The sequence below is a fragment of the Miscanthus floridulus genome, chromosome 9 (assembly GCF_019320115.1).
Source record: "Miscanthus floridulus cultivar M001 chromosome 9, ASM1932011v1, whole genome shotgun sequence".
Lineage (NCBI taxonomy): Eukaryota > Viridiplantae > Streptophyta > Magnoliopsida > Poales > Poaceae > Miscanthus > Miscanthus floridulus.
Window position 1 is genome coordinate 5,306,596 of NC_089588.1, and position 27,969 is coordinate 5,334,564.

General features: G+C 50.0%; 2 protein-coding genes across 2 annotated transcripts; one reads left to right on the plus strand and one right to left on the minus strand.

Moving 5' to 3' along the window:
• Window positions 1-22,572: 22,572 nt before the first annotated feature.
• On the minus strand, window positions 22,573-26,311 carry LOC136483330 (uncharacterized). Its single transcript, XM_066480351.1, has 6 exons — window positions 25,861-26,311; window positions 24,402-24,598; window positions 24,216-24,296; window positions 23,686-23,922; window positions 23,502-23,579; window positions 22,573-23,420 (listed from the first exon to the last, which is right to left on the minus strand). The coding sequence occupies exons 1-6, from the start codon at window positions 25,973-25,975 to the stop codon at window positions 23,007-23,009; spliced, it is 1,122 nt and encodes a 373-aa protein (XP_066336448.1). The 5' UTR covers window positions 25,976-26,311; the 3' UTR covers window positions 22,573-23,006.
• A 106-nt stretch (window positions 26,312-26,417) lies between these two features.
• Window positions 26,418-27,913, plus strand: LOC136483331 (uncharacterized). The gene is made up of 3 exons (XM_066480352.1): window positions 26,418-26,972; window positions 27,097-27,265; window positions 27,365-27,913. Exons 1-3 carry the CDS (start codon window positions 26,556-26,558, stop codon window positions 27,631-27,633), a joined length of 855 nt encoding a protein of 284 aa, XP_066336449.1. The 5' UTR covers window positions 26,418-26,555; the 3' UTR covers window positions 27,634-27,913.
• Window positions 27,914-27,969: the final 56 nt, after the last annotated feature.

Here is a 27,969-nt window from a genome sequence, read left to right on the forward strand (position 1 = left end):
AGAACTTTGTAAGAGCTTGGTAAGACGCTTTCATTTGATGTGAAAAGTGACACCACTGCAACCACGTAGTCATTTGGTAGGGATAACTTTCATCGTTTGTTCCTTGTTTTTGTGTTTACAATGACAGGTTGTTCGTATCCACCGACTTATGATGGTATAGGTGCTGATGAGTACATGGAGTGGGAAATTGCTATAGATAACATATTTGCTACTCGCTTTATGTGTCCAAGGAGGAAGGTAAAAAATGCAGCTAGTGTTTTGCAACATTCTGCTTTATCTTGGTGGGAGTCTTTAGATCATTCTAATAAACCTCAAACTTGGAATGATATGAAACTCCTTATGCGATAAACCTTTGTTAATCCACCTCCTGTTTTGACTTTATTTGATGAGGTGCACCATTTAGAGGAAGAGTCTGTTGTTATTCCTCTTGCTATGACTAACCTTCTGCAGGATAATGTATATAAGCGAGAGGATGACATGGAAGAAAATGAGGAGCTCACAACCTCATATGCAAATTCAGAACCATCACTTCACAATGCACCTATTACTCCTGCTGAGAACACAGGTAATGCCCATGGTGCTACACTCACGGAAGGTGAAAATTGTCTTAATGTACTAAATTTTTCCACAAACCATGCTATCATAGAGCAATTGTTAGTGGAACCCTCTCTTGATTTATCTTTGTCCCATGATAATTTGCTTGATGTTCCTTGTGATAAAGATGAATTAGTTGATGATGCTTCAGTTTTCCATGTTTTGGAACCAATTACTTATGCTGAACATAAACGTTTGCTTTCCATTGCTACCGAAAAAAAGAAAAGAAATTATTGTATTCTTCAAATACTTTGGGTTACATTGAGTTTGATACTTTATATGCTCTTAGTAGTTTAGAAGAGAAACTTAAATGTGTTGAATTGCCATGGTTGTCTACTTGTACATATCACTTTATTGGCAAATATAATTGTAAAGGAGAGTACATGGTGCATCGTGTCTATATTTGTTCAACTCTGAAATCTCCTTTCATTGTGCAAAAATATGATCAACTAGAGGGCACCAATAGCGATAATGTTGTCATGTCGAAATCCCCAAGTTTTGTAATGAGGCAACAGGTTAAATTTCAAGAAGGGGAGCAATGTTGGCTACTACCGACAACTTGTCCACCAGCTAAGCTCAAACCGAGGACGGTTTGTTGTCAAGAAGGGGAGGATGATGAGGACATGGCACCTTCGGATACGAACAATGATTATAAGGTGCGCTCGTTCCTACATTTGCATAGTGGCTTTGGTTATAATTCACTTGGTTCCACATGTACATGTCACTATTTGATTGTAGGTTCAAATGTGTTTCATAATGGAAGTTCATCAAAGTTGAACTTTCGGTTCGTCGGCAGCCCGACAGTGCCTCATTGGGAAGGCCATAACTCATACATCCGGAGTGCGATCGAGGTCAATGAGCACTTGATGGAAAGCTTGTTTGATAATCTTTCAAATAGATCTGGTTCCATCTCAATATCACGTCGGCAAGGCCTCCAAATCACCAATATATTCTGTCGCTATTTCTAGCGGGAGCTACACTGTCGTCATGGGCTTGTTAGACATCCTTGGGACCCAGGCCCAAGTTGGAGCACGCCCCAAGAAGATGGAGAACGCCTAAGAGATGGCCTTGGACGTCCTCCTCCATGGCCACCACCTTAGGAGGCCAGCAAGGACGTCCAAGCCAAGCCAGAGGCCCAGTCCAATCCGAGTTCGAGTCTGCCTCGACCGTCAGGACTAGTCTGCAATAAAACGGACGCTCAGGACGCATCCGAACTCCGTTTTTGATGATCCATATATGGATGGAAAGATAATTTCATAAGGAAACCAATGGAAGTGGTCCCACATCAAAATTCCATCAGAATCAATGGGAATCGTCGAACAAGTGACATCAGAATCTGTCATGGCGTTGCGTCGTCGTCTTTTGGGCCGTTGGGCCTTGTAACGTGTTGGGACACCTTTAGGACGTGAAGAGGGATCCTTGGATGTCCCTTAGGCTATATAATCAGTAGCCACCACCTACATTAGGTTTTGAGTTTTGTTTTAGATCAATCTGTCATTGAACAGTCGCCGTTATCGGTTTGCAAGACCCCAACTTCGAGTGCTTAATCATTCATCTGCAATTGTCACTTCAATTGAGTTGCGTTTTATCTTGTTCTTGCTTGTGTTCTTCGATTCGCAGTAGGGATTAGCCTTCTTGGCGAGGTCAATTGGATTGTGACACGGTTGATAACCAGAGGAGACATGGTGCTAAGGTTGTAGGGTTTGGGTCTTTGTGATCTGAAGCCAGATCGGTGTGTCGCTCTCCGAACAAATCGTTGTTTATCTTGAACCTGACAGAAGATCGGTACCCTCGTCCCCATTACAGGGTCACCAGCATCGGCGGTCAGCGTAGGAGGAACCACCTCCTCTTCGAACAGCTGGGCCAGCGCCGTGCTAGGGGCCTCAGCCGCCTGCACCAGCTTCAGGACCTCCTCCTCGGCCTTCTCGTCATCCTCGGCCATGACGTAACCATCGCTGATGGCCTTGAGGTTGACACCGGCATAGTGCGAGGAGACAATGGCCAGGGCGCGCTTGACACCCGTATGCAGCGCCCCCCGGAGCCACTCATGGACGCGGCCGCTCAACGCGATCAAGCGGCTCCTGAGGGAGTTGCCTGACTCGACCCCCCCGACCTCCAGGGCCTCGCAGGCGGTACGGGCGGCGCTCTGCAGCGCGTTGTGCTCCCGGATCTTGGCCTCGAGCACCGCCTACGCTACGACGGAGGCCTTGGCTGCCTGGGAGGCCTCCTTCTCCAACCCTGCGCCAAGACAAGCGGGATGGGGTTAAGCACAAAAGGAAACAAGCCGAATACGGGCGAAGGCCTATGAGACTCACCCTCGGCTTTCTCCTTCTAGCTTTGGACCTCGACCCGAGAGGCCTCGGCCGCCCTAGAAGCCTCCCTCTCCAGCTCTGCGTCACATCGGGGAGTTAGGGGTCGAACTCAAGAAAAACAAATAAAACAGGGGGCGTGGCTCAACAGGACTCACCCTTGGCCTTTTCCTTCCACGCTAAGGCCTCAACCCGAGAGGCCTCGACCACCTTGACAGCCTCCGCTAGGGAAACTTTCATCAGCAGGTGCGCGCCCCGCTCCGCCTCCAGCTGCTCGGTGATGGCCTTGGCAGAGGCTGCCTCTTGCTCAGCCCGGGACCTGAAGGTGTCCCGCTCGCTAGCCGCCCGGGTTAGCTCCTCCTCCAGCTCCTGGATCTGCGCCGCCAAAGGGGCAGCCTGCTCCCGAGCCATGGCCGCCTCGGCCTTTATGTTAGCACAGCGAAGGCGGAGGTCCTCCACCTCCGTGCTTCATGCCGATAGAAGCTCGTTGGCACTGGCAAGCAGATCCTTCTGCTGCCGGAGCTGGTCCCAGACATCCCTCTCCCGCCAGAGGAACATCGATTTCTCGAGGGATCGGGCCTCGAGCTCCTAGATAAGCAAAACACACGTCAAGTACTGCGAGAGAACTCGGAAGAAAGATGACGCGGCACAAGAGAGGAAAGCACGTACCTAGGCGACACCGGGCAAGTCCTCGGCCTCAACGGACAGCATTATCCACAACGACCGCTCCGCCAGTTGGCGGAATTGCTCGAGAGAGCTCCAGTGCCCCCTCTCAGCCACGTCCTCAAGGGCGAACAAAGGCTCCCCCTCAGGGCCGTCCCGGCTCTGCCATAGAACACGTGGGCTGTCCCACCCGCGGGGCTCGGTTCAGACCCGAACAAGGGCTGAGCTCCCCTCGATAGGAGTCGAGACTGGCTACTCCGCGGTGCTGGCCGCCTCGGCGTCCGCCACCTCCTTCCCCCGGGAAGTATTATCGGAGGAGATTGTCTGAACCTCCACTTCCCGGGCGCTCTCCTACGACGGCGATAGGTCTTGGACCGGGGGCGGTACCGAAGCTTGCCCCGCCTCCATCTCCGCCACCTCAGCCTCGGTGGTCCCAGGAGCTCCAACCTCCGCCACCTTAGCCTCGGTGGTCCTAGGAGCCCCAACGTCTGCCACCGTGACTTTGGAAGCCCTAGAAGCCTCGGCCTCTGCCACCTCGGCCTCGGAGGTCCTGGGGGCCTCGGCCTCGCCCTCGGTGGCCTCAGCGATCGAAGGCGCCTCGGCTTCACCTGACTCGAGGGCCCCGGCCTCGCGGGGCGTAGGCGCCTCCTCCCCCGCCTGCTCCGTGGCCGCCTCGGTAGCCTCTCCTTGGGCGACCGGCTCCTACGGGTCAGCCCTGGCCAATGCCGCGCCACGCTGCAAGGCGGCCTGTGCGTCCACCACCCATCGGGCGGTGGAGCTGGTGCTCACCTTGAGCGCCTTAAGTGGCGCTAGGGCAGGCGCTTCCGCCTAACGCTTCCGGCTGAAAACAAACCACTCATGAGGTCAGCATATGACCAAAGAATGAGTGGGAAATGTTGTGAAATCCGCTGAAAAACGCTTACTCGAACGGGGAAGCAATAGCTTCTACACCGCGTCCCTCGTCCTCGGCGGTGGCGGTGGCGGTGGCGGTGGCACGGCCGCCGTGTCTACCGGAACTGGCCGACCCTCGCCGGACTCCGATGCTCCCTCGGCCCTCTACGGAGGCGGTTGAGTCGCCCCTACTTTTGCCCGCTCCACATCCGCCGTCGAGCCCATCGGGCTGACAGTGCGCTTCCCCGACGCTCGTGCCTCGGGCGTGTCGGCCTCGGCCCCGGGGCGGGCAATTGCCAGCCCCGAGGCACCCTCTCCTTCTCCTCCTAGAGACGTCGGGCCGCTTGCCGACGCCCCAGGCACTGTCTCCCTGACGTCGGGGAGGTGGTCCAGGGGACCTCACCCCGCCTCGCTCTCATCGTCGTCGTCGCTCGAAAAGTCCATTGACGACGATGATGGAGACAGCTCCTCCGGGAGACCGTCATGCCTCTGCTGCTGGCGATATTTCTCCAGCTCGTCTCGCTCGAGGCTCTTCCTCTTGTGCCTTGCCTCCTTGGTGTCCTTCCGCTCCTTGTACGCCTCGGCGTGTGCCCTGTTCTTGGCTCGCCGCTCGACGTCCTCGGGAACGGGCGGCGGGGAGGCTCGCACATCCCTCATCCCCGGTAGGAACGGGAAACGCAATAAGGGAACGGACTGAAAATGTAAGGAGCAAGAAGGCCTCGAAGGCCGCAGCAACACGCAACTTACTAGAGAGATGTACCCCCATGACGGGCGCATCGGGAACGGGGTCAGACCACTGCTCCTCTGTCGCCCCTCCACCGTCTCTCTCACCCGACGTAGAATCTCCTCATCGGAGAGGGCGACGGTGGACAACTAGACGCCGTCAATCGGCTCATCCGGTGTCATCTTGAACAGGCGCTGCCACCGAGCCATCAGCAGCAGCACCCTCCAGCAGTGGAAGGCCACCACGACCACGGCTGCCGTAAGGCCACGGCTGCGCAGCCTCTCCAGGGCCCTCAGGAGCGGCTGCAGCTTGGGCTGATCAGCCAACGAGACGCCGTACCTCCACCTCTCCGGCTGGCTCTCCATGACCCGTCCGGTATAGGGGGGAAGCCCGCCGTCATCATTGCGGAGGTAGAACCAGTTGTTGTACCAGCGGCGGTTGGACGACGCGAGCTGGGCCGGGATGTAGAAGGGCTGCCGGTCTTGGCGCACTTGTAGAGTGCAGCCGCCGGCCCTCAACGCCTTCTGCGTACCCATCGTGCCCGTCGTCTTGGTGGTGAGCTGTAACACCCTTGGTGTTACGCCTTAATCAAAACACTAAACCATATCATGAGCATCATGTTTATGTATTATTGCATGTGGTAAATGAGAAATTAAATTTTATTGCACTAATTCTCGAATTGAGCTCTAATTTATTCCTTGTCCAAATACTCTTCAGCACAACTCAACTCACTATTGTCATCCTGATCCAACTCCATCTCTCGCTATTTCATCTCCTTCTTGATCCTCGGAGCATGCCTCAGCACACTCGTAGAGCAAGCCCGCATAGCACGTTTGCAGTACCCTTCACTGGCATGTTTCACCATAGTGTCATTACTTCGCCGTGTCATGAATGGCGAGTTAGGCAGCAGCCTCTAGCGTGTTGCACGCGCTCTTTAGCAAACGAAGATGACCGACCGCAGCAGCTCGTAGAATTTGTGTGTCATCCATTATTCTTGACCCCCACTAATGTACCCAAATAACATTCACTAGGATCCACCAGGTCATCAAGTCCAACAAGCGTCGTGAAGTCCAAGTTGTCTTTCCAGCGTCATCTCTCTCCACGTGAGAGCTCCATAGCCACAAAGTCAAATGATAAATTATTATCATTCACTAATTATTAGCATACCACTTGACAAGATTTATATCTCCATCAATCTCGCGACGCGCCGCTGTCATCTCTCGTTGTTCTAATTATCCCGCCTTTACTTCGCTTGCTAATCACCTTGCAAAATTATCAGTGCACGACGCGCTGCCGCTGCCATAGTGTGTCGCACACGCTACGCATTAATATCACTCGCAAGCTCAGCCCGCTAAGTACTCCGCTTGCACGCTGCTCAGTTACTTTGCAAGCGAAGGTTAGACATCCCTTTTTCCACGCGTCGGTACTGTAGCAGCGCCGAAATTACTGTTCACCCATGGAAAACACTGTTCCCACGTGGAAAACATTGTAGCTCCTCAGAAACCACTGTTCATTCACGGCAGCACGTCGTCCCCGCGGCGCTTTATTACCTTTAAGCAAGCTAGTTAGCCACTAACCTTACGACGCGTCGCTGTCGCGCCTTTGCTTCTCCATTCCTGCGTCTCCTGTCTTTAAAAGGACACGCCGAGCCGCCGAGCCATCCCGCTCCGCTGCTCACTTATTTCTTCCTCTCAAATCAAGTTCTTCTGTTCTTGCCCGAGAGAGCTGCGTCTATCGATTTCTACTCGAGAAATAATCAGCTGAGGTTGCTAGTCTGCAATTGATCTTATTCTCTAATATTTCCTTAACCTATGGTCTCCTCCCCCATTAATTCCTTGACCTGCATGAATGAACCAGCGCCACCGCCAAGCACGTTTCGCCCAAGGCACACCCCAGTCCTGATATGCTCGTAAGTCCAAGACCACTCAAAGTCCATCATTGAATTAATTCTCTCATGACCAAAGACCACACCACCGCACACGGCACGGAGCCAGAGGACAACCCTACCAACTCATTTCGTGCTTCCAGACTACCTAGCTTGTCATGACCACCCACAACCAGTGCTATATATGGTTCTGCTCCGCTCCACGCAGGGCAAGCAATTGCTAAGCTCCCTGGTGTCTCTCCTCTTGCATTGCCTCCGCACATCGATCACCGTAGGTGGCACTTCATTCAATTCCAAGGTAGCTAGCCTACAAGAATTCCTTCATCCTCCTTCTCTATTATTTTCTTGACCCGCGGTCTCATCTAGTATTTCTAGACCCACAGTCATGTGCAAGTCAACAAGTCCAATAGCATGATTATCCTTCTCCAATAATATCATTTTCTTCAACTCTAGAGCTCATTTGAATTTATTTATTTATTGTGAAATAAATTTTGTTAGATTCCTAAATTCATGATCTATCTGTTAGTGTAATTAGTTCGTATAGTTCAGTGATACCTTTAGGATTACTTTATTATTTCAAGATGCGTATTATTATTATGGTTATTTAGAGAATGAATTTTTATGATGCATTGGTAGAAGTGCTAGCCCTAAAATTCTTTTACAGTAGGTTCATTGTATTATTATGTGCCCACTGTAATTTTTGTGGCCTTAGAATAGGTTGATAAATATGGTAGCTAGTGCACCTTGTTTTATCATATATATAGTAAATTGATATCAGCAATAAGGATGTCTTTAGTTGCTAAGATAATACATGAAATGTTTCATACCTGTTTAGTGGGAATAATATGTAACTTTGTGTATTAGTCATTAGAGTTAGCTTAGTAGCTTGGTAGATGTATTCTTATTTTAAGAGTTGCTGTTGCTGTATTACTAAGCATTGCATCATCATCACTGCATGCATATAGAGAACGCGCCACTGGAGATCGTGACCTTCGGCGAGCAGGAGTACGACGAAGTCATCGAAGAGTACAAGGAGGAGATCCTCGTACAGGAGGACGTTCCGGAGCCGCCTGTCACTGACTTTGCTGACACCGTGCCCGCTGAAGGCAAGCCCCGGTGCATAACCCTTATTTTGAATAATAACTGAATATATATCTATGATGTGCATTTACGTTACAGGCATTTTATGGAAACTACATGCATAAATATATCTACCTATGAGTCCTACTAGTACAGGTCGAGTAGCTGCTATGCTCAGGATATCGGTAGCGTGAGTAACCTGCCGTTACTCGCAAATAGGTGATAAATATGATCACTCATGATAAAATGGTGGAAAGGAAAATGGTGACCGGGCAGGGATATGGTTGGGTTTTGGTGGCTGTAAAGGGTTGTGTCCTACGGCCAACAGGGCATAGCTCGGTTACATTTTTTCCCTGTCCGTGTCGATTAAGGACCGGTCGTTGCATAAGGCATCATGGGCAAGTCACAGATTTATTGTCCCAAGCGCATACTTGGGTATGGGCACAGGGAAGACTTGTTGCTCTCTTGTCATGGATCCGGCTCTTTCTGGACCGACTGATGGGAAGAGGAGGTGGTGGAGGTCCTTGCACCACACTGAGTCTGGGACTCAGGATGTGGGGGCTTGGAGTCCAAGTTTGGACGGGGACCTAGACACCCGGGACAGGAGAGTAATGGGTTAGTCCTGCTTGTGCCTGGGGTACAAGCGGGGCGTGTGTCTTCGGGGCACCCAGCTGGGCACATTGATTCGTGAATCGCCGGGCGATCCGGTACGGCTTATCTCGTGTTTAGCATCGTAGTAAGAACTGAAAGTGAAAGGAGAAGAAATGGAACTGATTGCTCAACTCTTGCTTGAAAGTAGAACAGGTGCTTATATAGACTGGCTAGATGATAACTTAATATGGCTAATAATAATAATACATAACTAAGGACTCACTATTAGTATTGCTTTCTGCCAAAAGAAACCAGCAAACCATAAAGCTTCTCATATTCCTTGGAGTCGGGAAATTATTCCCACTAGTCGGATAAGTCTTGCGAGTACATTGTGTACTCAGGGTTTATTTACCCCTGTTGCAGGTGATGCATGAGAAGTACCTTGTGTGGAGGATTCTTCTACTGGGCTCAGACGGATCCTCGTCCCTATCGCTAGATGTTTCTTTTTAAATTCCGTTGTTTTTCATTCCGCACTCTGATATTTGGTATTGTAATAATGTACTTTTAAGAAACTCTGATGTATGAAATGGATAAGTATTGTAACTCGTTCTCATTATTGGATCCTTGGGAAAAAGTGTGGATCTTTCGGGTTCTCCCTTGGGGTGTGCCCGACGGATACCGCCCGCTATAGCTTGCTTTTGGGGTGCTTAGTGTCTGGTGGAAGACGAGCGCCTCTGTAAGTGTGCTATTTTGGGCGGTTCTGCCACATGAGCCCCGCCCGAAAGAAGTGCAGCCACATCTCCCAGTGGGGGGCGATGCCTAGGTACCCCTCGCAGACGGCGACAAAGATGGCCGCCTGCGCGATGGAGTTAGGGTTGAAGTTGTGGAGCTCCACGCCATAGTAATGCGGGAGCGCCCGCATGAACCGGTCCGCCAGCAAGCCGAGGCCGTGCTCGTGGAAGGCCACGAAGCTCACGATGTAGCCATCGCGTGGCCTTGGCTCCGGCTCATTCCTCGGAGCGATCCACTCTAGCCTGTTGGGGTCGACGACCGGGCGGAGGAGACCGTCGTCGACGAGCGACTGCAGGGTCGCCGCAGACACGTCGGACGAACCCCAAGGATCCGCTTGGAGGACAACGGCGCCGCCGGCCATGGGAGTGGTGGAGAATGCGACTACGGCGGTAACGTGTGCTCTCGCTTTCTCTCTCTCTCTCCTCTCCTCCCCCTTCTCCCTTCTTCTCCCTGGCGCTCTCTTCTACTGTTCTTGGCAACCGCTCGAGGGCAGAAAGCGCGAGTGCAGGCAGAAAAGGTAAGGAGGGGCAGGGGCACGGCTCGTCACGTATTTATGAGGGAGGAAAGAAGCGAACGGGCGGGCAACGAAATCGGGAAGATTATTTCCCAGATCTAGCGCAGTTAATGCAGATCCAGCCAAACCGCCCGCGCACCCTACTTTTTCTCGCTAACCGCGCACGTACAGTAACGTCCCATCCACAGACACCACGTCACATCCGACTGCAGCGACGGCAGGCGTCGTTCCGTCTCCTCGAGAAACCACCTCGAAAGGCGCACCCGCCGTCGTCAGCCGATGGGAAGGGAATGTTCCCCACCCGATTCCTTTCGGACTAAGGAACTGGGCACCGAGCCCGTTATGGTCCAGGGGTTCGAAGGCTGGGCCCCCGAGGGTCTCGACAGCCGCCCCAGGACAAACAGAGTCAGGGATGACTAAGGGCGAGCCCGTACATGGCCGAGGCCCAAGCAAGCAGTTGCTTGGGATGCCCTAAGTCATGTCCGAGACCGGCAGGGAGGTCTCTGAATGGGATCCCACCGTAGGGAGGCACCGAGCCCCCAGGGCCAATCGAACGGCCCTGGGACCCACTAGAGAAGCCCTCTGGTACTTTTGGAGCACGTCTCTAGACCGCTAGCCGACCCCTATCGAATAGGGCATGGGCCTCCACTTGGACTTACCCGATAACAGCTCACCAGAGGTGTCACTGCTCGCCCGTCGAGGGTAGCCTGGCATACTGCACCCCTCCTTCCAAGCGAACAGGATGCGCGAGGGCCGCACAAAAAAGACAGGGAAACTCCTAACCGCTCTCTTGCTCCGAGCAGAGGCTCGGGGGCTCTTTCTGCGACCAAGTTGAGGCCCAGCGACCCGAACTCGCACTCGGGGGCTCGGTAAATGCGACAAACCCCCCCCCCACTCGACAGGGAAAAAGCCCCTGGAGGAATAAATCCACTCCTCTAGGGCCTCGGGGGCTACACCCGGCGGGTGCGCTCGCGCGCACCCACCGAAGCCTCGAGCACAAAACACAATCCCGACGAGAGCTGCTGCGAGCCAAGTCTCGTCAAAACCTTAGGGAGAGTGCTCGCACTCCCCCTGAGACTCGGGGGCTACTATCGGATACCATAAAAAGGGGTACTATCGACAAAATATGGTCGGCAGTCCACCGAGGGGGGTGCCCGTGGTGGTAGATTATCGGTAGACGGTGCGTGTAATCAGGAACCAGATAGTGACACAAGGCGCAGAGACAGCGATTTAGACAGGTTCGGGCCGTCTGATCGACGTAATACCCTACGTCTTGTGTCTTTGGTGTATTGTATTCAGATGTCCCCCCTGTGGGGGACCCCTGCCTCTCCTTATATAGTCTAGAGGAGGAGGGTTACAAGTAAAGTATCCTATTTGGTACTATTACAATATCTAGTACAACTGGTAATCTTGCTGTGCACGCCTCGTTCTTATGGGCCGGGCCACCTCTGATGGTGTGGCCCATGTCTTGTCTAGAGGATACCGGGGGCCATACCCCCATAGCTAGTCCTTGAGCGCCTTGTATCCTTCGAGTAGCGTCGTCTTGAGCTTGCCAGAAGGATGTAAGGGGCTCAAGATAAAATTTGAAAAATATTTCCCTCGAAGTGTGCCCACTTTGACTCGGAGTAAAAAAGAGACACCATCGTCCTTGTAGAATCGGAGGTGTTTGAACCATCAGAGCGAGCACATTCACCGCAAGGTGAAGTGTGCCCACTTAATCCCCGAGTCTGGTAGTAGGTGACGTAGGCACATGGTGCCAGGGTCTAAAAAGAATTTCTAGTTAAGTTGAGAATCCAATCGTCGTTCAGGCGATACAAGATGCACCGGCAGGTGCATCGTACCGATGTAGTCCCCGAGCTTGCTGGAAGGCGAGGTATGAGCCTTGTAGCAAGGTCTAAACGAGAAAGAATATCCAAACTGTATGCGAGTCGCTAGTCGCATGTAGTTGAGACGCAAAGTCCCCGAGCTATGGTCGGAGAGTGGTTGAGGCAGTCCCCGAGCACAGGTTGAGGAGTGAGCAACGAAGTCCCCGAGCTATGGTAGGAGAGTGACGAAGTCCCCGAGCTATGGTCGGAGAGTGACAAAGTCCCCGAGCTGTGGTCGGAGAGTGATCGAGGTAGTCCCCGAGCACAGGTCGAGAAGCGAGCGATGAAGTCCCCGAGCTGTGGTCGGAGAGTGATCGAGGTCCCCGAGCTGTGGTCGGAGAGTGATCGAGGCAGTCCCCGAGCACAAGTCGAGAAGCGAGCGACGAAGTCCCCGAGCCGTGGTCGGAGAGTGATCGAGGCAGTCCCCGAGCACAGGTCGAGGAGCGAGCGACGAAGTCCCCGATCATAGCTCGAAATTCCTGCAATATAAATATGTAGAATGGTAGTACATGATGTACAAAGTAATAAATTATGGAGAAAAAATCAGCGATAAAGAAATAGTGTATGACGCTCAGCAGTCATTTGCAAATGAGCATGATGTGATAAAGCAGTTGGTGCTTTGTAAACATCAGTGTTAATGTAAAGTTTGTGTTTATACTTAATATAAACTGCCCGACCAGTTAGTATATAGCTGAGTCTCTAGCCCTAGCTAGCCCGTTAACCATAACGCGGGGCATGGAGCCCGTGCACATGTAGGAAGAACAAAGCGTCGCTAAGGAGCTGCTGCCGACCACCCATAACGCAGAGGGCAGACGTTCGTGCACGTGTAGGGAGGAGCCGGAGATAGGGCCGTCTCTGGAGGCATCGAGCGTCAACATGACTGGTCGAGGATTTGCATTAAGTATAGATGTATGTTATATTTAAGATGGTATACATGGACAAACGTTATTTGAAGAATAATCATGACAAGGACGTTGTGGAGAAACGTCGTAATGAAAATTGTGTTAAATATAAATATTAGAAGTGTACTTATCTTTGATAGAAATCTGATCGGTGGCGATGAAGTTGTCCGGTCCTCGAGCTTTTTGACCTGTCGTCATGACTGTGGTCGCGATTGTCGTAGCGCCGTTCTTCGCGGCGATCATCATTACGACGTGGTCTGGTGGTCGATGTGGTCGGAGCTCGGCGAAGCCTCTCGAGACGTGGTTGGCGTGGTCTATGGTCGACATGGTCGGAGCTCGGCAGAGCTGCTCGGGGCATGGTCGACGTGGTCGGAGCTCAGCGGAGCTGCTCGGGACATGGTCGATGTGGTCGTGGTCGACGTGGTCGGAGCTCGGTGGAGCTGCTCGGGACGTGGTCGACGTGGTCGCGGTCGACGTGGTCGGAGCTCGGCGTGGCTCGCTCCGCGGCTCGGCGTGGCTTGCTTGATGGCTCGCTGCGGCTCGCCAACGGCTCGGACAGCTTGTTCGATGGCTTGGAATCTCATCTCGGTGATGATGTCGTCGTCGGAGATCTTGTGGTCATGAGATGAGATGCTCCCGGCTTGGCCGCGGTGGTTGGCGCACGATGTTGAAGGTTTCAACTAGAGTCGGTGCAGCCATGCAGGTTACATGTTCGTCAGACTCGGAACTCTTGCTTGCTTGTCGCTGCTTGATCAGGGCCGAGTAGCTGCTTACGTGGTCATGTACGTAGATGCAAGTACGCGAAGCTTGCATGTGATGCATATATACATGCAAGTTGATCTCAAACATCCTGGTTTGGCCTTCTTTGATTGGTTACATGTCCGCCATGAGTCAGATTGGATCATGTCTTCAAGCTAGCTAGGCATCACGGTGGGATCTCGGATCCGATCAGCATGGGACAAGTTTCTTGGTACGCCGCCGCCGAGGCCGATCAAGATTATCATGCCGCAACGCGTTGCTGAAGGACGCCAGCCACGAGAAGTCGAGTCACCGCGGTTGACGTTGATGAAGAAAATTCCCATCTGGTTCGCCTGGGATCAGCACGCACAACCCCTAAAAGGGGACCCCTAGCTGGCGCGCCACTATCGACGAAATATGGTCGGTAGTCCACCGAGGGGGGTGCCCGTGGTGGTAGATTATCGGTAGACGGTGCGTGTAATCAGGAACCAAATAGTGACACAAGGCGCAGAGACAGCGATTTAGACAGGTTCAGGCCGTCTGATCGACGTAATACCCTACGTCCTGTGTCTTTGGTGTATTGTATTCAGATGTCCCCCCTGAGGGGGACCCCTGCCTCTCCTTATATAGTCTGGAGGAGGAGGGTTACAAGTAAAGTATCCTATTTGGTACTATTACAATATCTAGTACAACTGGTAATCTTGCTGTGCACGCCTCGTTCTTATGGGTCAGGCCACCTCTGATGGTGCGGCCCATGTCTTGTCTAGAGGATACCGGGGACCATACCCCCACAGGTACCCTAAGCAAGAACCAAAAAATGCTTAGACCTTGTAAATAACGAAACCAAAATACAACCGCAGTCAAACCCGCCACATCCGAGGCCCGGCTGGACCGCCCGGACCACCTCGAACAAATATCCGGGCTCGCCCGAAGCGGGCTTGGCCCAGAACCATACCACGAGGCCTCAGATGAGGTACCGATTCTCCGACTCGCTTGAGGCCCCACACCGCAAGGTCTCGGATGAGGTATCGATTCTCCGACTCGCCCGAGGCCCCGCACCACAAGGCCTCAGACGAGGTGCCGATTCTCCGACTCGCCCGAGGCCCCGCGCCACGAGACCTCGGATGAGCACCCAGTTACCGACTCGCTCGAGGCCGCCTCGACATCAACCCCATCACCACCGCCTTGACCGACTTCTCTGACGAGATGTCACATCTAACTAACACGTTCAACCACTTCCGCGATGTCAGCCGCAAGACGGCATGGTACAGCGGAGTGGCCGATGAGACGGAAGTCACATCGACCCCATGCTATTCGAGACAGGACGGGGCGGGGGTTACCGGTCGCTGTGCTCGGCGCTGTGCCCATGACGGACACCCGTGCCACGCTGTGCTGCCTAACCCCTGCCCAAGCATGGAAAGTCACGTCCGGGTCCCTGTAGCCTCGGAAACGACGTGCAAGGACAACTGCTCCCTCCGAGCCTCGGCTACCCGCTTCCGGGCTCCTGTAGCATCGGAACTCACGCCCGCCGAGCCCCCACGACGGTCCAGCCTCTGCATCGAACTGGGCCTCGGCTCTCTACGTTGTCAGCGCTCTAGGACCGGCACGTCGCCCGCAGTACGCGCCATGCCTTGCGTCGGGCTGCAGGAGCTCCCACGTCGTGTACAGGGCCTAGCTCCTGTAGCCTCGGAATCAGCATACCCGCGCTATCGCATCAACCCAGCCTCGACACTCCACGCCGGTCAAACATACAGTGACCGGCACGCCTCCAACAGAAGAAGGCGCGTCTGCCACCACAGGAGCTCCCACGTCACACATGATCAGGCGTGACCGGCGCGTCGCTCCAGTGCACGGAGGACAAGACCGCTCCACCAACCACGCCGCCACAGTGACAAGCTGCAGGGCTCAGACATGCCACCCCTGCCGAAGAACGCAACGTAGCAAATATATGTACCGCCCCTGTGCCCCCCCCTCGACTATAAAAGGGAGTGACCAGGGCCGCTTCTAGGCAGGAGACACCTGTGCAAGCGACGCACAACACTCTGTAACACACACTCCTTCACTGTAGGAGATCAACATCTCAAGCAACCTACACTGCAATTCACAGAGACCTGGGGCTAGCTCCCTCTCTCGCCCAGCTTGTAAGCCCCTACTACAAGCACCTCGGTGCAAGGAATACAAGACCACTCTCTCAGACTGGACGTAGGGCACCTATTGCCTGAACCAGTATAAACCTTATGCCTCTTTGCATCACCATCCAGGATTAGGGACACGCAGTACACTTTCGCTAGTCGGTTGAGGGCCCGCCGGTCGAAAACACCGACACCTGGAAACTGCGAGACGAATTTATTATGCCTAATTAATCTACCATTAGTGCATGTTAGTTACTGTAGCACTTATGGCTAATCATGGACTAATTAGTCTTAAAACATTCATCTCGCGATTTCCAACCAAACTGTGCAATTAGTTTTTTCGTCTATATTTAATACTCTATGCATTTACCGCAAGATTCGATGTGATAGTTTAGGTTGAAAATTTTTTGGAACTGAACCGGGCCTTATAGAATCGCTAACACCCTACTGCATGCTACAGTTAGTAGCTGGCGTGTTCGACTCCACTTTACTCACATCACTGTCTTTAGTTCTGACGTATTTGGTTTTTGACTGAGCCAAAATATGGCGAGTGCCAAAATCTAGAGTAGTAAAAAACGTTTAGATGATAACCAAGCTAAGTTCTTGGTTTTTTTCTTCAAGTAAATATGGTCACGATTTGAATAATTGACATTGGATTGATTTATTGATCGTGGATAAGGCTGGACGAAAAACTTGAAGCTCGTTAGCTCGCTCGGCTCGTGGCTGGCTCGACTCGGCTCGTTATGATAACGAGCCGAGCCGAGCCGAGCCAAGATTTTAGCTCGTTAGCTATAACGAGCCAACTCGAGCTAGCTCGCGAGCCGCTCGCGAGCTAAACGAGCCAAGTTTTCAGGAAAAAAAGTATCAAAACTTTTATTAGTTTTTGTATTACTTCATGTCTTGCACTTTACAATTGACTGGTAACTGATTTAGACCCTATAAATTGACTGGTAACGGGTCTAGATGTATTTTTTGTATTATTATTATTCTCAAACTTTAGATAAATGCAAATATTATATTTTGTGTATTTTTTATACCTGACTCGCGAGCTTAACGAGCCAGCTCGAGCTTTTAACGAGCCGAGCCAAGCTGGCTTTTTGGCTCGTTAGGATAACGAGCCGAGCCGAGCTAGCTCGTTATCTTAACGAGCCAGAACGAGCCGAGCCTAAACGAGCCGAGCCGGCTCGTTATCCAGCCTGAGTCAAGAGGGATTTTGTTTTGTAGGCTCCGTTCAGCTTGCTGAAACTGGCTGAAAAATACTGTTCTGGTGGAATTGTCGTGAAAAAAAACACTGTTCCGGTTAAAAAAAAAACCGAACGAGCCGATTTTAAGGTAAGCCGAAGGGACCCTATAAATATTATAGTAGAAATAAATTACAAATCGGACACAAGATTAAAAAGATATTAGTAAGGGTGAGTTTAGCTGGGGAGGTGAAAATTTTTGGGTGTCACATCGGATGTGTCGGAAGGATGTCGGGAGGGGTTTTTGATACTAATAAAAAAACAAATTACAGAACCCATCAGGAAACTACGAGACGAATCTAATGATACTAATTAATCGGTCATTAGCACATGTGGGTTCTGTAGCACTTAAGGCTTTTCATGGACTGATTAGGCTTAAAAGATTCGTCTCGCGATTTCGCTGGGAACTGTGCAATTAGTTTTTTTCGTCTACGTTTAGTACTTCATATATGTGTCCAAATATGCTCTTTTACTGTATGAGGTAAAAAATTTTGGAAACAACGTGGCCTAAGAAGAGCACTCCGTGCATGCAATAGTGCCAGTGGTCCACACATGCGCGGAACGCTGGACCCCACGTGCATACACACGTCCACAGCCTCAAAGCTGGTGTCCGATTTCTCAAGGACAATGAATCCTGCACAAAGGGTGCGGGACAGCCAATATAACGGTCCGCTTCGGCGACCAATCACGCCAAACGGTATGCAGTGTACAGCAAAAAAAAACGCACTAGTCCGGTCCTCACGTACTTCAGCCTGTTGTTTTCGGCGCGAACGATCGTGGATTTAGTTTGGTGTGAGAGAAAAATATTATTTCTAGTTTATAATCCATGAAGATATACGTGTAAGCGAACAGGCTGCTTATTCTAACAATAGCCTGACATCCTAGCTGCGTATGTACTACAATTCCTATTCAAGACGTACACATGATAGCCGTTCGATTTCTCAATTCGCTATACGTGTCGAACATCCAACCAGGTGGGTAGTTACCACACCCCCGCGGGTATCTACCACCCGTTGTAGAAAATATGCTCTCTCTATATATACACACACGTGCGCGCGAAGAAAAAACTACTCTCCATGTCCACAACTACAATAATAATTCTTAGAGTTGTCTTTAAGTCACTTTTAGGTTTGGCCGAATTTATAGAAAAGAACACAAAAATTTATGAGACCATGTAAGCATGATATGAAAAAAAAATCATGTTGTATCTAATATAATGATACTAATTTGGTGTCATAAATATTAGTGTCATTTTTATAAATTCGGTGAAACTTTAAAAAACTTTGACTTAAGACATATCTAAAAGTTGATTTGTTTGGAGACGGAAAAGAGTGTATATAAAAAAAGTCATAACCACCAACAATTTAGAATGGATGAAGTACCCCTCATGTTCCAAAATTTATGGCGTATTATTAAGATTTGGAAAAAAGATTCCCTAAAAAAAAGATTTGGAAAAAAGATTCAAATGTTGGTAAATTTTAACCAGTGATTAGTCTCTCTCTCTCTCCATATTCCAAAATATATGTTTCTAACAACTAAGGTCTAGAAGCAAAAGAAATGTTATGAGGCTGTAAAGCACGTGAGTTTTCCTGGCCTCCTATGCTCAACATAATAAAATGAACCGAAATCTAGGTGCTAGTTTGCTCTAAAATTCTAAGGTGAGATTTTAGCTTTTCCTCTCTCTCTCTCTCTCTCTCTAGTTATACAACTTTCTCCAAACTCTCTAAACTTTATCCTTTTTTCCTAATTAGGAAATGTTAGTTTGTATCTTACTTTATCCTTTTTTAGTTACAACTTTCTCCTAATTAGGAAATGTTAGTTTGTATCTTACTTCCTCCAGCAAACTCTCTAAACTTCATCTTTTTTTCTTTATTTATTTAGGAAATGTCAGCCTGTATCTTAGCACTTAAGGCTCAAAAATCAGCTGGCGCGACGTGAGCGATGAACCATTCAACAAAAGGAGCGTTTTCATACATGTACCATTACCCTCACGTCACCGACTGATTTTTAAGCCCAAACTGGACTTTTGCTACCGTCTCAGCACTGCGTCGTCATCTGGGATTGTTAAACCTGTCTGACAAAGAAAGAAAAATAGTGCAACACCTGAATGATGCAATTTATTTTCTCTATTAGAATTGTATTAAAAAATACTTATTTATTATTATGATTTTTATATCACATAAATGACATTAATGGGGTATTATATTGGCTGTTCTGCCTCAGGAAAAGGAGTAATTGTCTGTAAAAATCTTATATCCTAAAACAACGAAATGAAATAGCCAGTTTTATTGTGAACGGAGGAGTAAGAATCGAAACAAGATTTGAGGGCAGGCATATCGCTGATTTTTTTTTAGAAAAAAAGGAACCTGTCGCGGTGCTAACTGGCTCTAGCTAGCTTTAGTTGCATTGCATCAGCAAATTAATATATAAGCAGAGCACGTCAAGCAAGTAACTCCAGGGATCAACAAATTAAGCAGCTGTTCTCCATTCATTTCATAAATAACCAAGTCAGACGCCATTATTCAGTCCTGGAGTGAGTATTCATACCAATCTGGAAGAGAGGTCCATTTGATTTGAAGCACAGTGACAATGCACCAGCAGTTTGGATATTTTGAGACGTTAAGGCCTCGTTCGGCTGGTATGGAGGAAGCACTGTTTACGGAAGAATTTTACTGTTCATGGATGGTTTCTCTCACAGATTCCTCCAAATTTCTCCGAGCGAATGGAGCCTAAATGATCGATTCATTATATCTGTTTTGTTTAGTCCATTGGGAAGATGGTAAGTGCCGAGGATGTTATGGAGGTGTTTGGGATTGCTCCGCTCCATGTTTTTTCAGTTTCTTTGTATGTTTTTTGGTCAAACGGTTTTAGCTCTACGCACTTTGCTCGAGAAAAAAGGGTGAAGTTGTGAGAGCACCTAAAGGGATGCTCCACAAACTCCAAGTTTTTGTAGAGCTACTCCACGGTGGAGTTTGTGGAGAAGGGTTTGCGGAGCAGTCTCAAACACCCCCTATATGTGGCCTATTTAATTTATTGGCATCAGGTGTAACTGCTCGCGCGCAATTTGTTTAAGTTCTCCAAATAATGTCTTTATTCTGACCGGAGCTTGAACCATTTCAAATCGCCCGAATAGATGTGTTTTTTATTTTTTCGTGATAGGAGAATATAGCCCATTTTTTATTAAGAGAAAGAGACTTACACAACATAGCTACAAGAAAATCCTCATAGCACGTATTACAAACCATTAAGATAGTGGTGAGTGACCTAGAATAAACATAAGAACAAGAAAAAGGAAGAAAAGAAAGAGTGACTACCCTAAACACCCAAAACCTACCAACTGAGCTTGTAAAAATATGATACATCAACACAATGGTTATCTGCAAAATAAACAAAGCCGTGGTGGCTAAGTATCGGATAAAACAGACAAGCATCTAGCAAAAGCGGCTGCAAAGTAGATGTGTTTCTTTATGACGTACCTCTTTTTTGGCTATAGCCTTATTGCTCACTAGCGAGGAAATTCGGTTGTGGGTTTCGTCTGGGGCTACAAGTACTTCTTACCTTTTCGCTCAAACGTCAAAGTAGAGTGTCATTTTTTATCTTTTCTTGGCGCAAAAGGTGATTCATAAGTTCATTTTTTGGTGTTTTTTTTTTTTGGTGTATGTGATGTTTTGTAAAGGCTTGTCTCTTTTTTTTTTAATATAATGATACACAACTTTTTTGAGTATTCGAGAAAAAAATCTGACTGAGCCATTGTTGAGCTAGACATGTCTGGCCTTGATCAGGGAGTTGAGAAGCCAGTAATTTCTGAAAGCTAGGAAGAGTAACAACGAAGCAAAAGCAAACGAGTGCAAAAAGATCAACACGTAACAAGCAACATGTTCTGAAAGCCAGTGATGATTTATGATATGATACTTGAATACGACGTCAACAAGCAACATGCTCTGATTCCTTGCTCGAGCTCCTTTTTTCTTTACTTAAACATGTTCTCAACTGCCAAACAAGAGTACCTAGGATTGGCTAGCTTCACATAGACTTCCTCATAAAAAGCATAAGTCCATCTAACCTTAACATAAACCAAACGTTTTAATTCTGACTAGCAACATCTAGAAAGAATACACTCCTTCCGCTCCAAATTATAAGATATTTTGGCTTTTTCTACATAACTAGTATGTATCTAGACATAAGTGTACTATCTAAGTACGTAGCAAAAACTATATATCGAAAAAAGCCTAAATGTCTTATAGTTTGGAACTGAGAGAGTATCATCTTCAATAAAAAAAAAATAGTTTCCATATGAGAATATAACAATGTGAATACTGTGAGCTATTATATACTACAAAAGTAAAGTAAATAGTCAGTGGCAGTGTTACTAGAGCTTATGCGAATCTGATAGCGGAGAAAAAATTCAGTTAAAAAGTCACCATTGACGACGTAGGTAGCTGTTGAAATTCAGAGTGGGCACATTTACACCGAAAACCGAAGACCGAACCGAACCGCACCAAACCGAACCGAAATTTCGGTTTTTTAGGTTTTCGGTTTCGGTTTCGGTTCCAAGATCTGTGAACTTCGGTCTTCGGTTTATATTTCGGTTTCTAGCTTCAACTCAACCGAAACACCGAACAACCGAAACATTCAACGACAGCCACAAGCTAGCCACTCAGGCATTCAGCGAACGCAGTACGCAGCAGCAAGCGGCAGCCCAGCCCAGCGAGGCCCACCACACTCCAAGTCTCCAAATCACGTGAATATAGCCCAGCACCGCAACAACAGGCACCAGGCACCAGGCACCACTCGTCCGTCCCAACCCTATCCAAATAAATCCCAATCCCAAGCTCCCAGCGGCACAGTGGCGGCGGGAGCTCGCGCAAGGCGCGACCGCGCGCACGACGGCGGTGGGCCGCGCACTTCCCAGCGGCGGCCTGCTCGCATCCTAGCTGCGGCGGCTACTGCGGCCGGTCGGTGAGCGCGCATCAGGGCGGCAGCGGCTGCGGGGGGAAACCGCGCATCGGCTCCGGCAGCAGCTGCGGGCGGCGCGTGCGCATTGGCGAGTGGCGGTGGCACGCGGCAGCGGTGGGCGGCTTCCGGTGAATCAGCAGTCGAGGCCGACGGCAGCGGCTCGCTAGGCTAGGCGAATCGGTGGCGGCGTGAGCAGCGGCTCGGAGCAGTGAGCGGCGCGGCGGGCGGCGGCACCTGGGAGGCGAATCGGAGAGCTCGGAGCTCGGAGCCGAGAGCGCCGAGCAGGATTTCGCCGATGCGGGCAGCGGAGCGCGCGGCATCTGCGACCTTTCCTTGTCGATTTGTTCTTCTCCCGTTCTCCGTTCTCTCTGTTGATTTGTTCCTCTGTGCTCGCCTCGGTTGGTTCGGTGGAACCGAAAAAACCGAACCGACGAAACCGACACCGAACTCGTCGGTTTTTGATTCTATGGCAAACCGATCGGTTGTTGATCTGTGGAAACCGAAGTTTACAGCAACCGAACAAACCGAACCGATTCGTCGGTTTAAACCGAATGCCCACTCTGGGTTGAAATGTGTACTAGTACTGTCTCCTGATGTCAGTCAGCTTCGTAGGTGTAGTGCTCCTCTTAACTTTCGTTTTCCAGCAACTTGTCGCCGAGTCGTGTCATGCTGATTTAGTTTTGCTCGCGTTTTCTATTAATTGACTTTCTACAACTGCACCGACGAAAAAAGATGGCAGGTGTTGTCACACAGTTTCTTACCTTGTCTCTGACGAACAAAGCAAGCAACAAAGATCAAAACAGCATGCCTGAATCTGGAACTAACAAGCGACAAGATAATCCCTTGTTCAAGCTTTTCAGTGCTCTAATACGTCCACTAATTCCAAACGAGTACCAGCACAAGGACCATCTACTACCAGTGTAGGTTGATCTGATACTGTCACAGGACAGAAAACAAACTCTACGAGTTTGTAGAGGCTATACATATTACGCCACAACTAGAAGTCGCAGCAGCCTTCCCTCACCACACCCAAAAGGACCATCTACCACCAGGTGCCACCGTACACCGTATGTACACGACAAAAGAGAGCCTGCAATCTCGCTACCTATCATCCATGAGCCCGCACCATTCACTTCTTCCTTCCTTTGGAAGCTCTGGCCGCGTTGGAAGCTCCTGCAGAAGACGCCTCTTGAGCAGCTTCGACTGCTTCGGCTTTCGCTCTTCTCAAGCTCCTCGCCCTCCTAGGAACCGCCGCCGTTAATGGCCCTGCATTGTGATTATCTTCCACCAGTTCAGCTTTCACTCCCTTGCGTCTCTTCCTCGAAGAACAATCTTCCACCAGTTCAGCTTTCACTCCCTTGCGTCTCTTCCTCGAAGGACAATCTTGCACCAGTTCAGCTTTCACTCCCTTGCGTCTCTTCCTCGAAGAACGGTTGGCTGATGTGGCTCCATCTTCACCAGGCTCGTTTGCATCATCGTCGCCATCGACTTCGCCCTCCTGACGGGGCCATTCAGTGCCACAGCCAGGACAGGCTCTTGAAGTCTACATATGCAAACAACACAGCAAACCTTGACTTCAAAATGAAACATGAGTAACCAAGTGGACTAATAACTGGGCATCTACCTTCCGCTGTGAGAATTTCTTCTTCAAACAGTACTCATGAATTCTTATGCTGCATCCCTCATTAGGGCAACTTGAAGCCTGTTATGAACACAGAAAATAATCACAGCAACATGAAAAGACTATACAGTGAATTAGAAACAGGAACAAGGCTAGCGAAAACCACATAACCATTGCATATTCGTACCTTGATACAAGCTTCATTGCAGACAACGCACAATGGGATATCATTCCCACGGAACCAGCTTCGAAGATCAAGAAATGATCTGATGCCCAGACCAATCTTGCCTGTGGAGGTGTATGATAGCCAACGATCCCTTACCAGTTCATCAATAGTTTTCTCTTTCTGGCTCAGTTTGAAGTCCGTAATGCAAGATGGAAGGCGAGATTGGCTGTTCTGTGAACCCCCATCTAAAATTATGACCTGGGAACAGAGCAGAGTCAACAACTCATGATACCACATTACAATTCACAATAAAGATTGGCAGTCAGCAGGCATAGTGCTCCCATACCATGCCACAAAGAGCACCAACAAGTGCATGACATGCTGCAATTATGTGAAACTACTGTAGCCTTAGCTAATTGCTTGTGAAGCATAATTATTTCAAGGTACTCCAAGCACATGACCACTTAGCACAGGCACATATAAGACCATGTGTGGTGAATCAATACATGAAAACCTATGAATCATGTGCCCAGAATGGTTGTAAAACAAACCTGGTTGTCAAGACACACATTGAGAGCATCAATACTGGTTATGGTCCCATCATTTCCAGCTTCCTGAACAACGGCTTCTAACTGCCACAAGAACCATTGATGGTACAGTTTTACATGAGCATATAAGAAAGTTGACACAGCGTACATAGCGTCAGATTGAACTATACAAAGCAAGCTATCACATACCAGCCCCTTGTAGTATGCAACTTGTGGCACAGAATACTTTGTTCCGAGCTTCGATTCTTCATCGGCAATGTTATTCACTACTCCATAGTACACCATTCCATCATACTGGTTCATGCATGCTCGCAACTCAAACTGCAGGTATGCTAACTCCTTGTTGAGCTTGAGAAGTGTATCGTTGAACAGCTGCTGATGAGTAGCTGCAAGCCATGGGACGCGATATAAGTGACTGCAGAAAAGAAGCTTGGGCAAAACTGAATTCAGTTAGGTTTAATCCCCTAAAACTCAGTAAAGCACACTTGCATAACCTGTCCTACATATATACGGTTCAGCCAATCAACCAGAGTATCAGAACTCATTCAAAATGCAAAATAACTCTGAATGAGAATTATCTTTTCAGGGCAAAATAACTTTCGGTCCATGCCATCTGAAGTCATCATTTGATAATCAGATGACAGATGTTGTGAGTATGAAGTGATTGTGACAGGCTTATTGTTTGACCATCCATGAAACAGTAAAGTCTGGAAGCCAAGAGCAGTGTCCACTTTTAATACTAGAAGCTACATGCATGGAAGTACTCAAATGGTGAGTTTTTACAGCAACTAGGAATAATAACAGCAGGATCAGACTTGTAAAGACCACACAGCATCGCATAACGAAACTAGGATGCAACCAACCATGCTTTTATTTAGATTTCACCAGAACCCACCAATTAGACAGCTAAAGATGCATATACCACATTCTGGAGAAAAAGCACTAGCGACAGAGCAGGTTGGGTTGCTAGAGGAGCATTTCTCCGAGTAATTTTTGTGGCAAGTAGAGATAAGTTTGATCCCCCTCGGCCAAATCCTCACTTAACCAGTCTTCCATAACTTGTCCTAGATACATACATGTACATGGTTTGGCCGATCAACCAGACCTCAGCCAAATATACAGATAACTGGAACTCTTCTTCTATCTAGGCCAAAATAAAGTTGGGTTCAGGGTTCACAGTCAGGTAAGGTAATTGTTAAAGACAGCCAGACGATGCAAGTATGCAGTGATTTCGAATTTATGATGATATGCTTATTGTTTGATCATCAGAAACAGCAGAGCCTGGAAGCAAAGATCAGTATCCACTGTAATGCCAGATTCTAGAGTATACATGCACATCAGTACTAAAAAAAAGGCAGTAATCAAGAACAATAACAGCAGGATCGGAGTCGTGAACAGCAGGCAGCATGGCGCCACAAAAATATGATACAGCATACAGCCAACCACGCTCGTATTCAGGTTCCATCAAAACCGACCAATTAGACACCTAAAGATGCATACGACCACGTTCCAAAGGAAAAGCAGTAGCGGTACAACAGTCCGGTTAATCTGCTAGAGGAGCATTTCGTCGAGCAGCTGGGCCGCCGCGAGTGGAGATAATAATAAGACAGATGGCCGTAGCCCGTGGACGAGCAGGCGGATGTCGTACCGGGGTTCTTGCCGGAGATGGCGGCGAAGACGGCGCGGAAGTCGCGGTCGGAGAGCGGGCCCCGGGTGAGCAGCGCCTGCAGCAGGGTGTGGTGCCGCCACGACAGCGGCGCCATGGCCCCTCTCGCTCGTTCGGCAACCGGCGTCGGGGTCCGGCAACGGGAACGCGAATCGAGGACCTAACCCACTCCGCCGCGGGATGGGAGACGAGAGGTCGGAGTGAGGGAGGGATATGAGGACAGGAGGTGGGTGCGGAAGCGGAATCGATTTTTGTGGGATTTTTGGGTGGTGGAATTGGATTTTCGCGGGAAGAGCGAAAGAAGAAGAGCGGGAGCCGGAGGATAGGATTTTTCTTCGGAGAAGAGAAGAGGAGGGATGGGCTGGGCCGTGTGCTCACATGGGCTGGGTCACATGGCCGAGGGTTCTTACCGGGCCATATGAATGGGCTAGGCTAGGTCTCGTTTCGTTGGCCCAGCACTCACGACAGCTGCGTCTTTTTCATGAGCCGGAAGTTACCCATCAGATAGGATATTTTCGTTCGCGGTGCGCTGCATGCAGTCCACACGTGCAGTGGGGAGCCAATGATGGGTGGCGTGGCGCCGTGGCGGTGGCCAGCCACACACGGACACGGCACGGCACGGGCACGGGCACCACATCCCAAGGCAAGTCATACGTGGCACGCCCGCCTCCACCTCCATGGCGGTGCCGTCCTCCGCCTCCGCATGCGTGCGCGCCGGCCCGCCGCCGGCCCACCGCACGTGTACCACTGGCACCGCGACCGCGGCGTTCTTCCTCCGCCACCAGCGACTACCGCCGCCACGGCAGCTAATAAACCTCCACGGCCGTGCGAGCTCCGACCTCCGCTGCCGCCGCCGGCTCCTCACGGCGCGAGGCGAGCGCCCGGCCCCCGACGAGGACGAAGACGACGATGAGGAGCAGGCGGCTGCTGGTGGCGGGTCGTTCGACGCGGCGGTGGCGCTGTTCAACCGCGGGGAGTACCACGCGTGCCACGACGTGGTGGAGGAGCTGTGGTACGGCGCCGAGGACCCCGCGCGGACGCTCCTCCACGGCGTCCTCCAGTGCGCCGTCGGCTTCCACCACCTCTTCAACCAGGTTCCTTCTTGAATGGCATGCCAATAGATACTCGGTGAATTCTTCTGAATTTGACCTCAGTGCAAGTGTGCGACGACGATCCAATTGCTCGATCCCGATATGACGACGATCTCGGCCTGTGCAGAACCACCGCGGCGCGATGATGGAGCTCGGCGAGGGCCTCTGCAAGCTCCGCAAGCTGCAGCTAGGCAGCGACGACGACGGCGGCGGCGGTGGCCCTTTCTCCCGGTTCCGGGACGAGGTCGCCGCCGTGCTGCAGTTCCTCTACCGCACCCAGAAGGAGCTCGCCGCATGTACGTCACACAATCGTCACTTCATCATCGTCGACGTGTGCTAACTGCTAAAGCTGAATCCGATTTGCATGAATAAGTAAAGCTGTTAATTTCATTCAGGCACCGATGAGATGTGCTTAACCATGGACGGCTCGGCGAGCTCGTACCAGCTGCTCGGCAACTTCGCCGCTGGCCAGCAACTCTACCGGCTGGAACTGGAAGCTGAGGACGACGGAGCTTGTTCCAGCATACTGTTCTCTGCACCTAAGGGCGGCGATGGAGCTTCACAAGGAGCTCATGCTCATCACCGTCAGAGAGTGAAGCTTCCAACACTGCGTGCCACGGAGCAACATCTGGCAGCGCTTCAGTGTGCATACGAATATACGTAGCTGGCCTAGCATGTGGACAAATCATGGTTTAAAATAGCGGCGCTACAGCGGCGGGAGAGACTCCGCGCTAAGCTATTGCTATTTGTGCTGCTATGCCAGTTTTGACCGCTATTTAACGCTATAGCTCCGCTAAATTGTATAAATTTAGCATTTAAATAGCGGCGCTATTTCAGATTTTGCCAACGGGCGATATCAAAACATGTTAGGCTGTGTTGTACAATTATCCTCGTGAGGTCCAGTTGGCTGCAAAGTTAAAAGAATAACAGACGTTTGATGTCTCCATGGGCGTGATTCTCACACGTAATATTCGATTCGTATGTACATTGAAGGATGAGG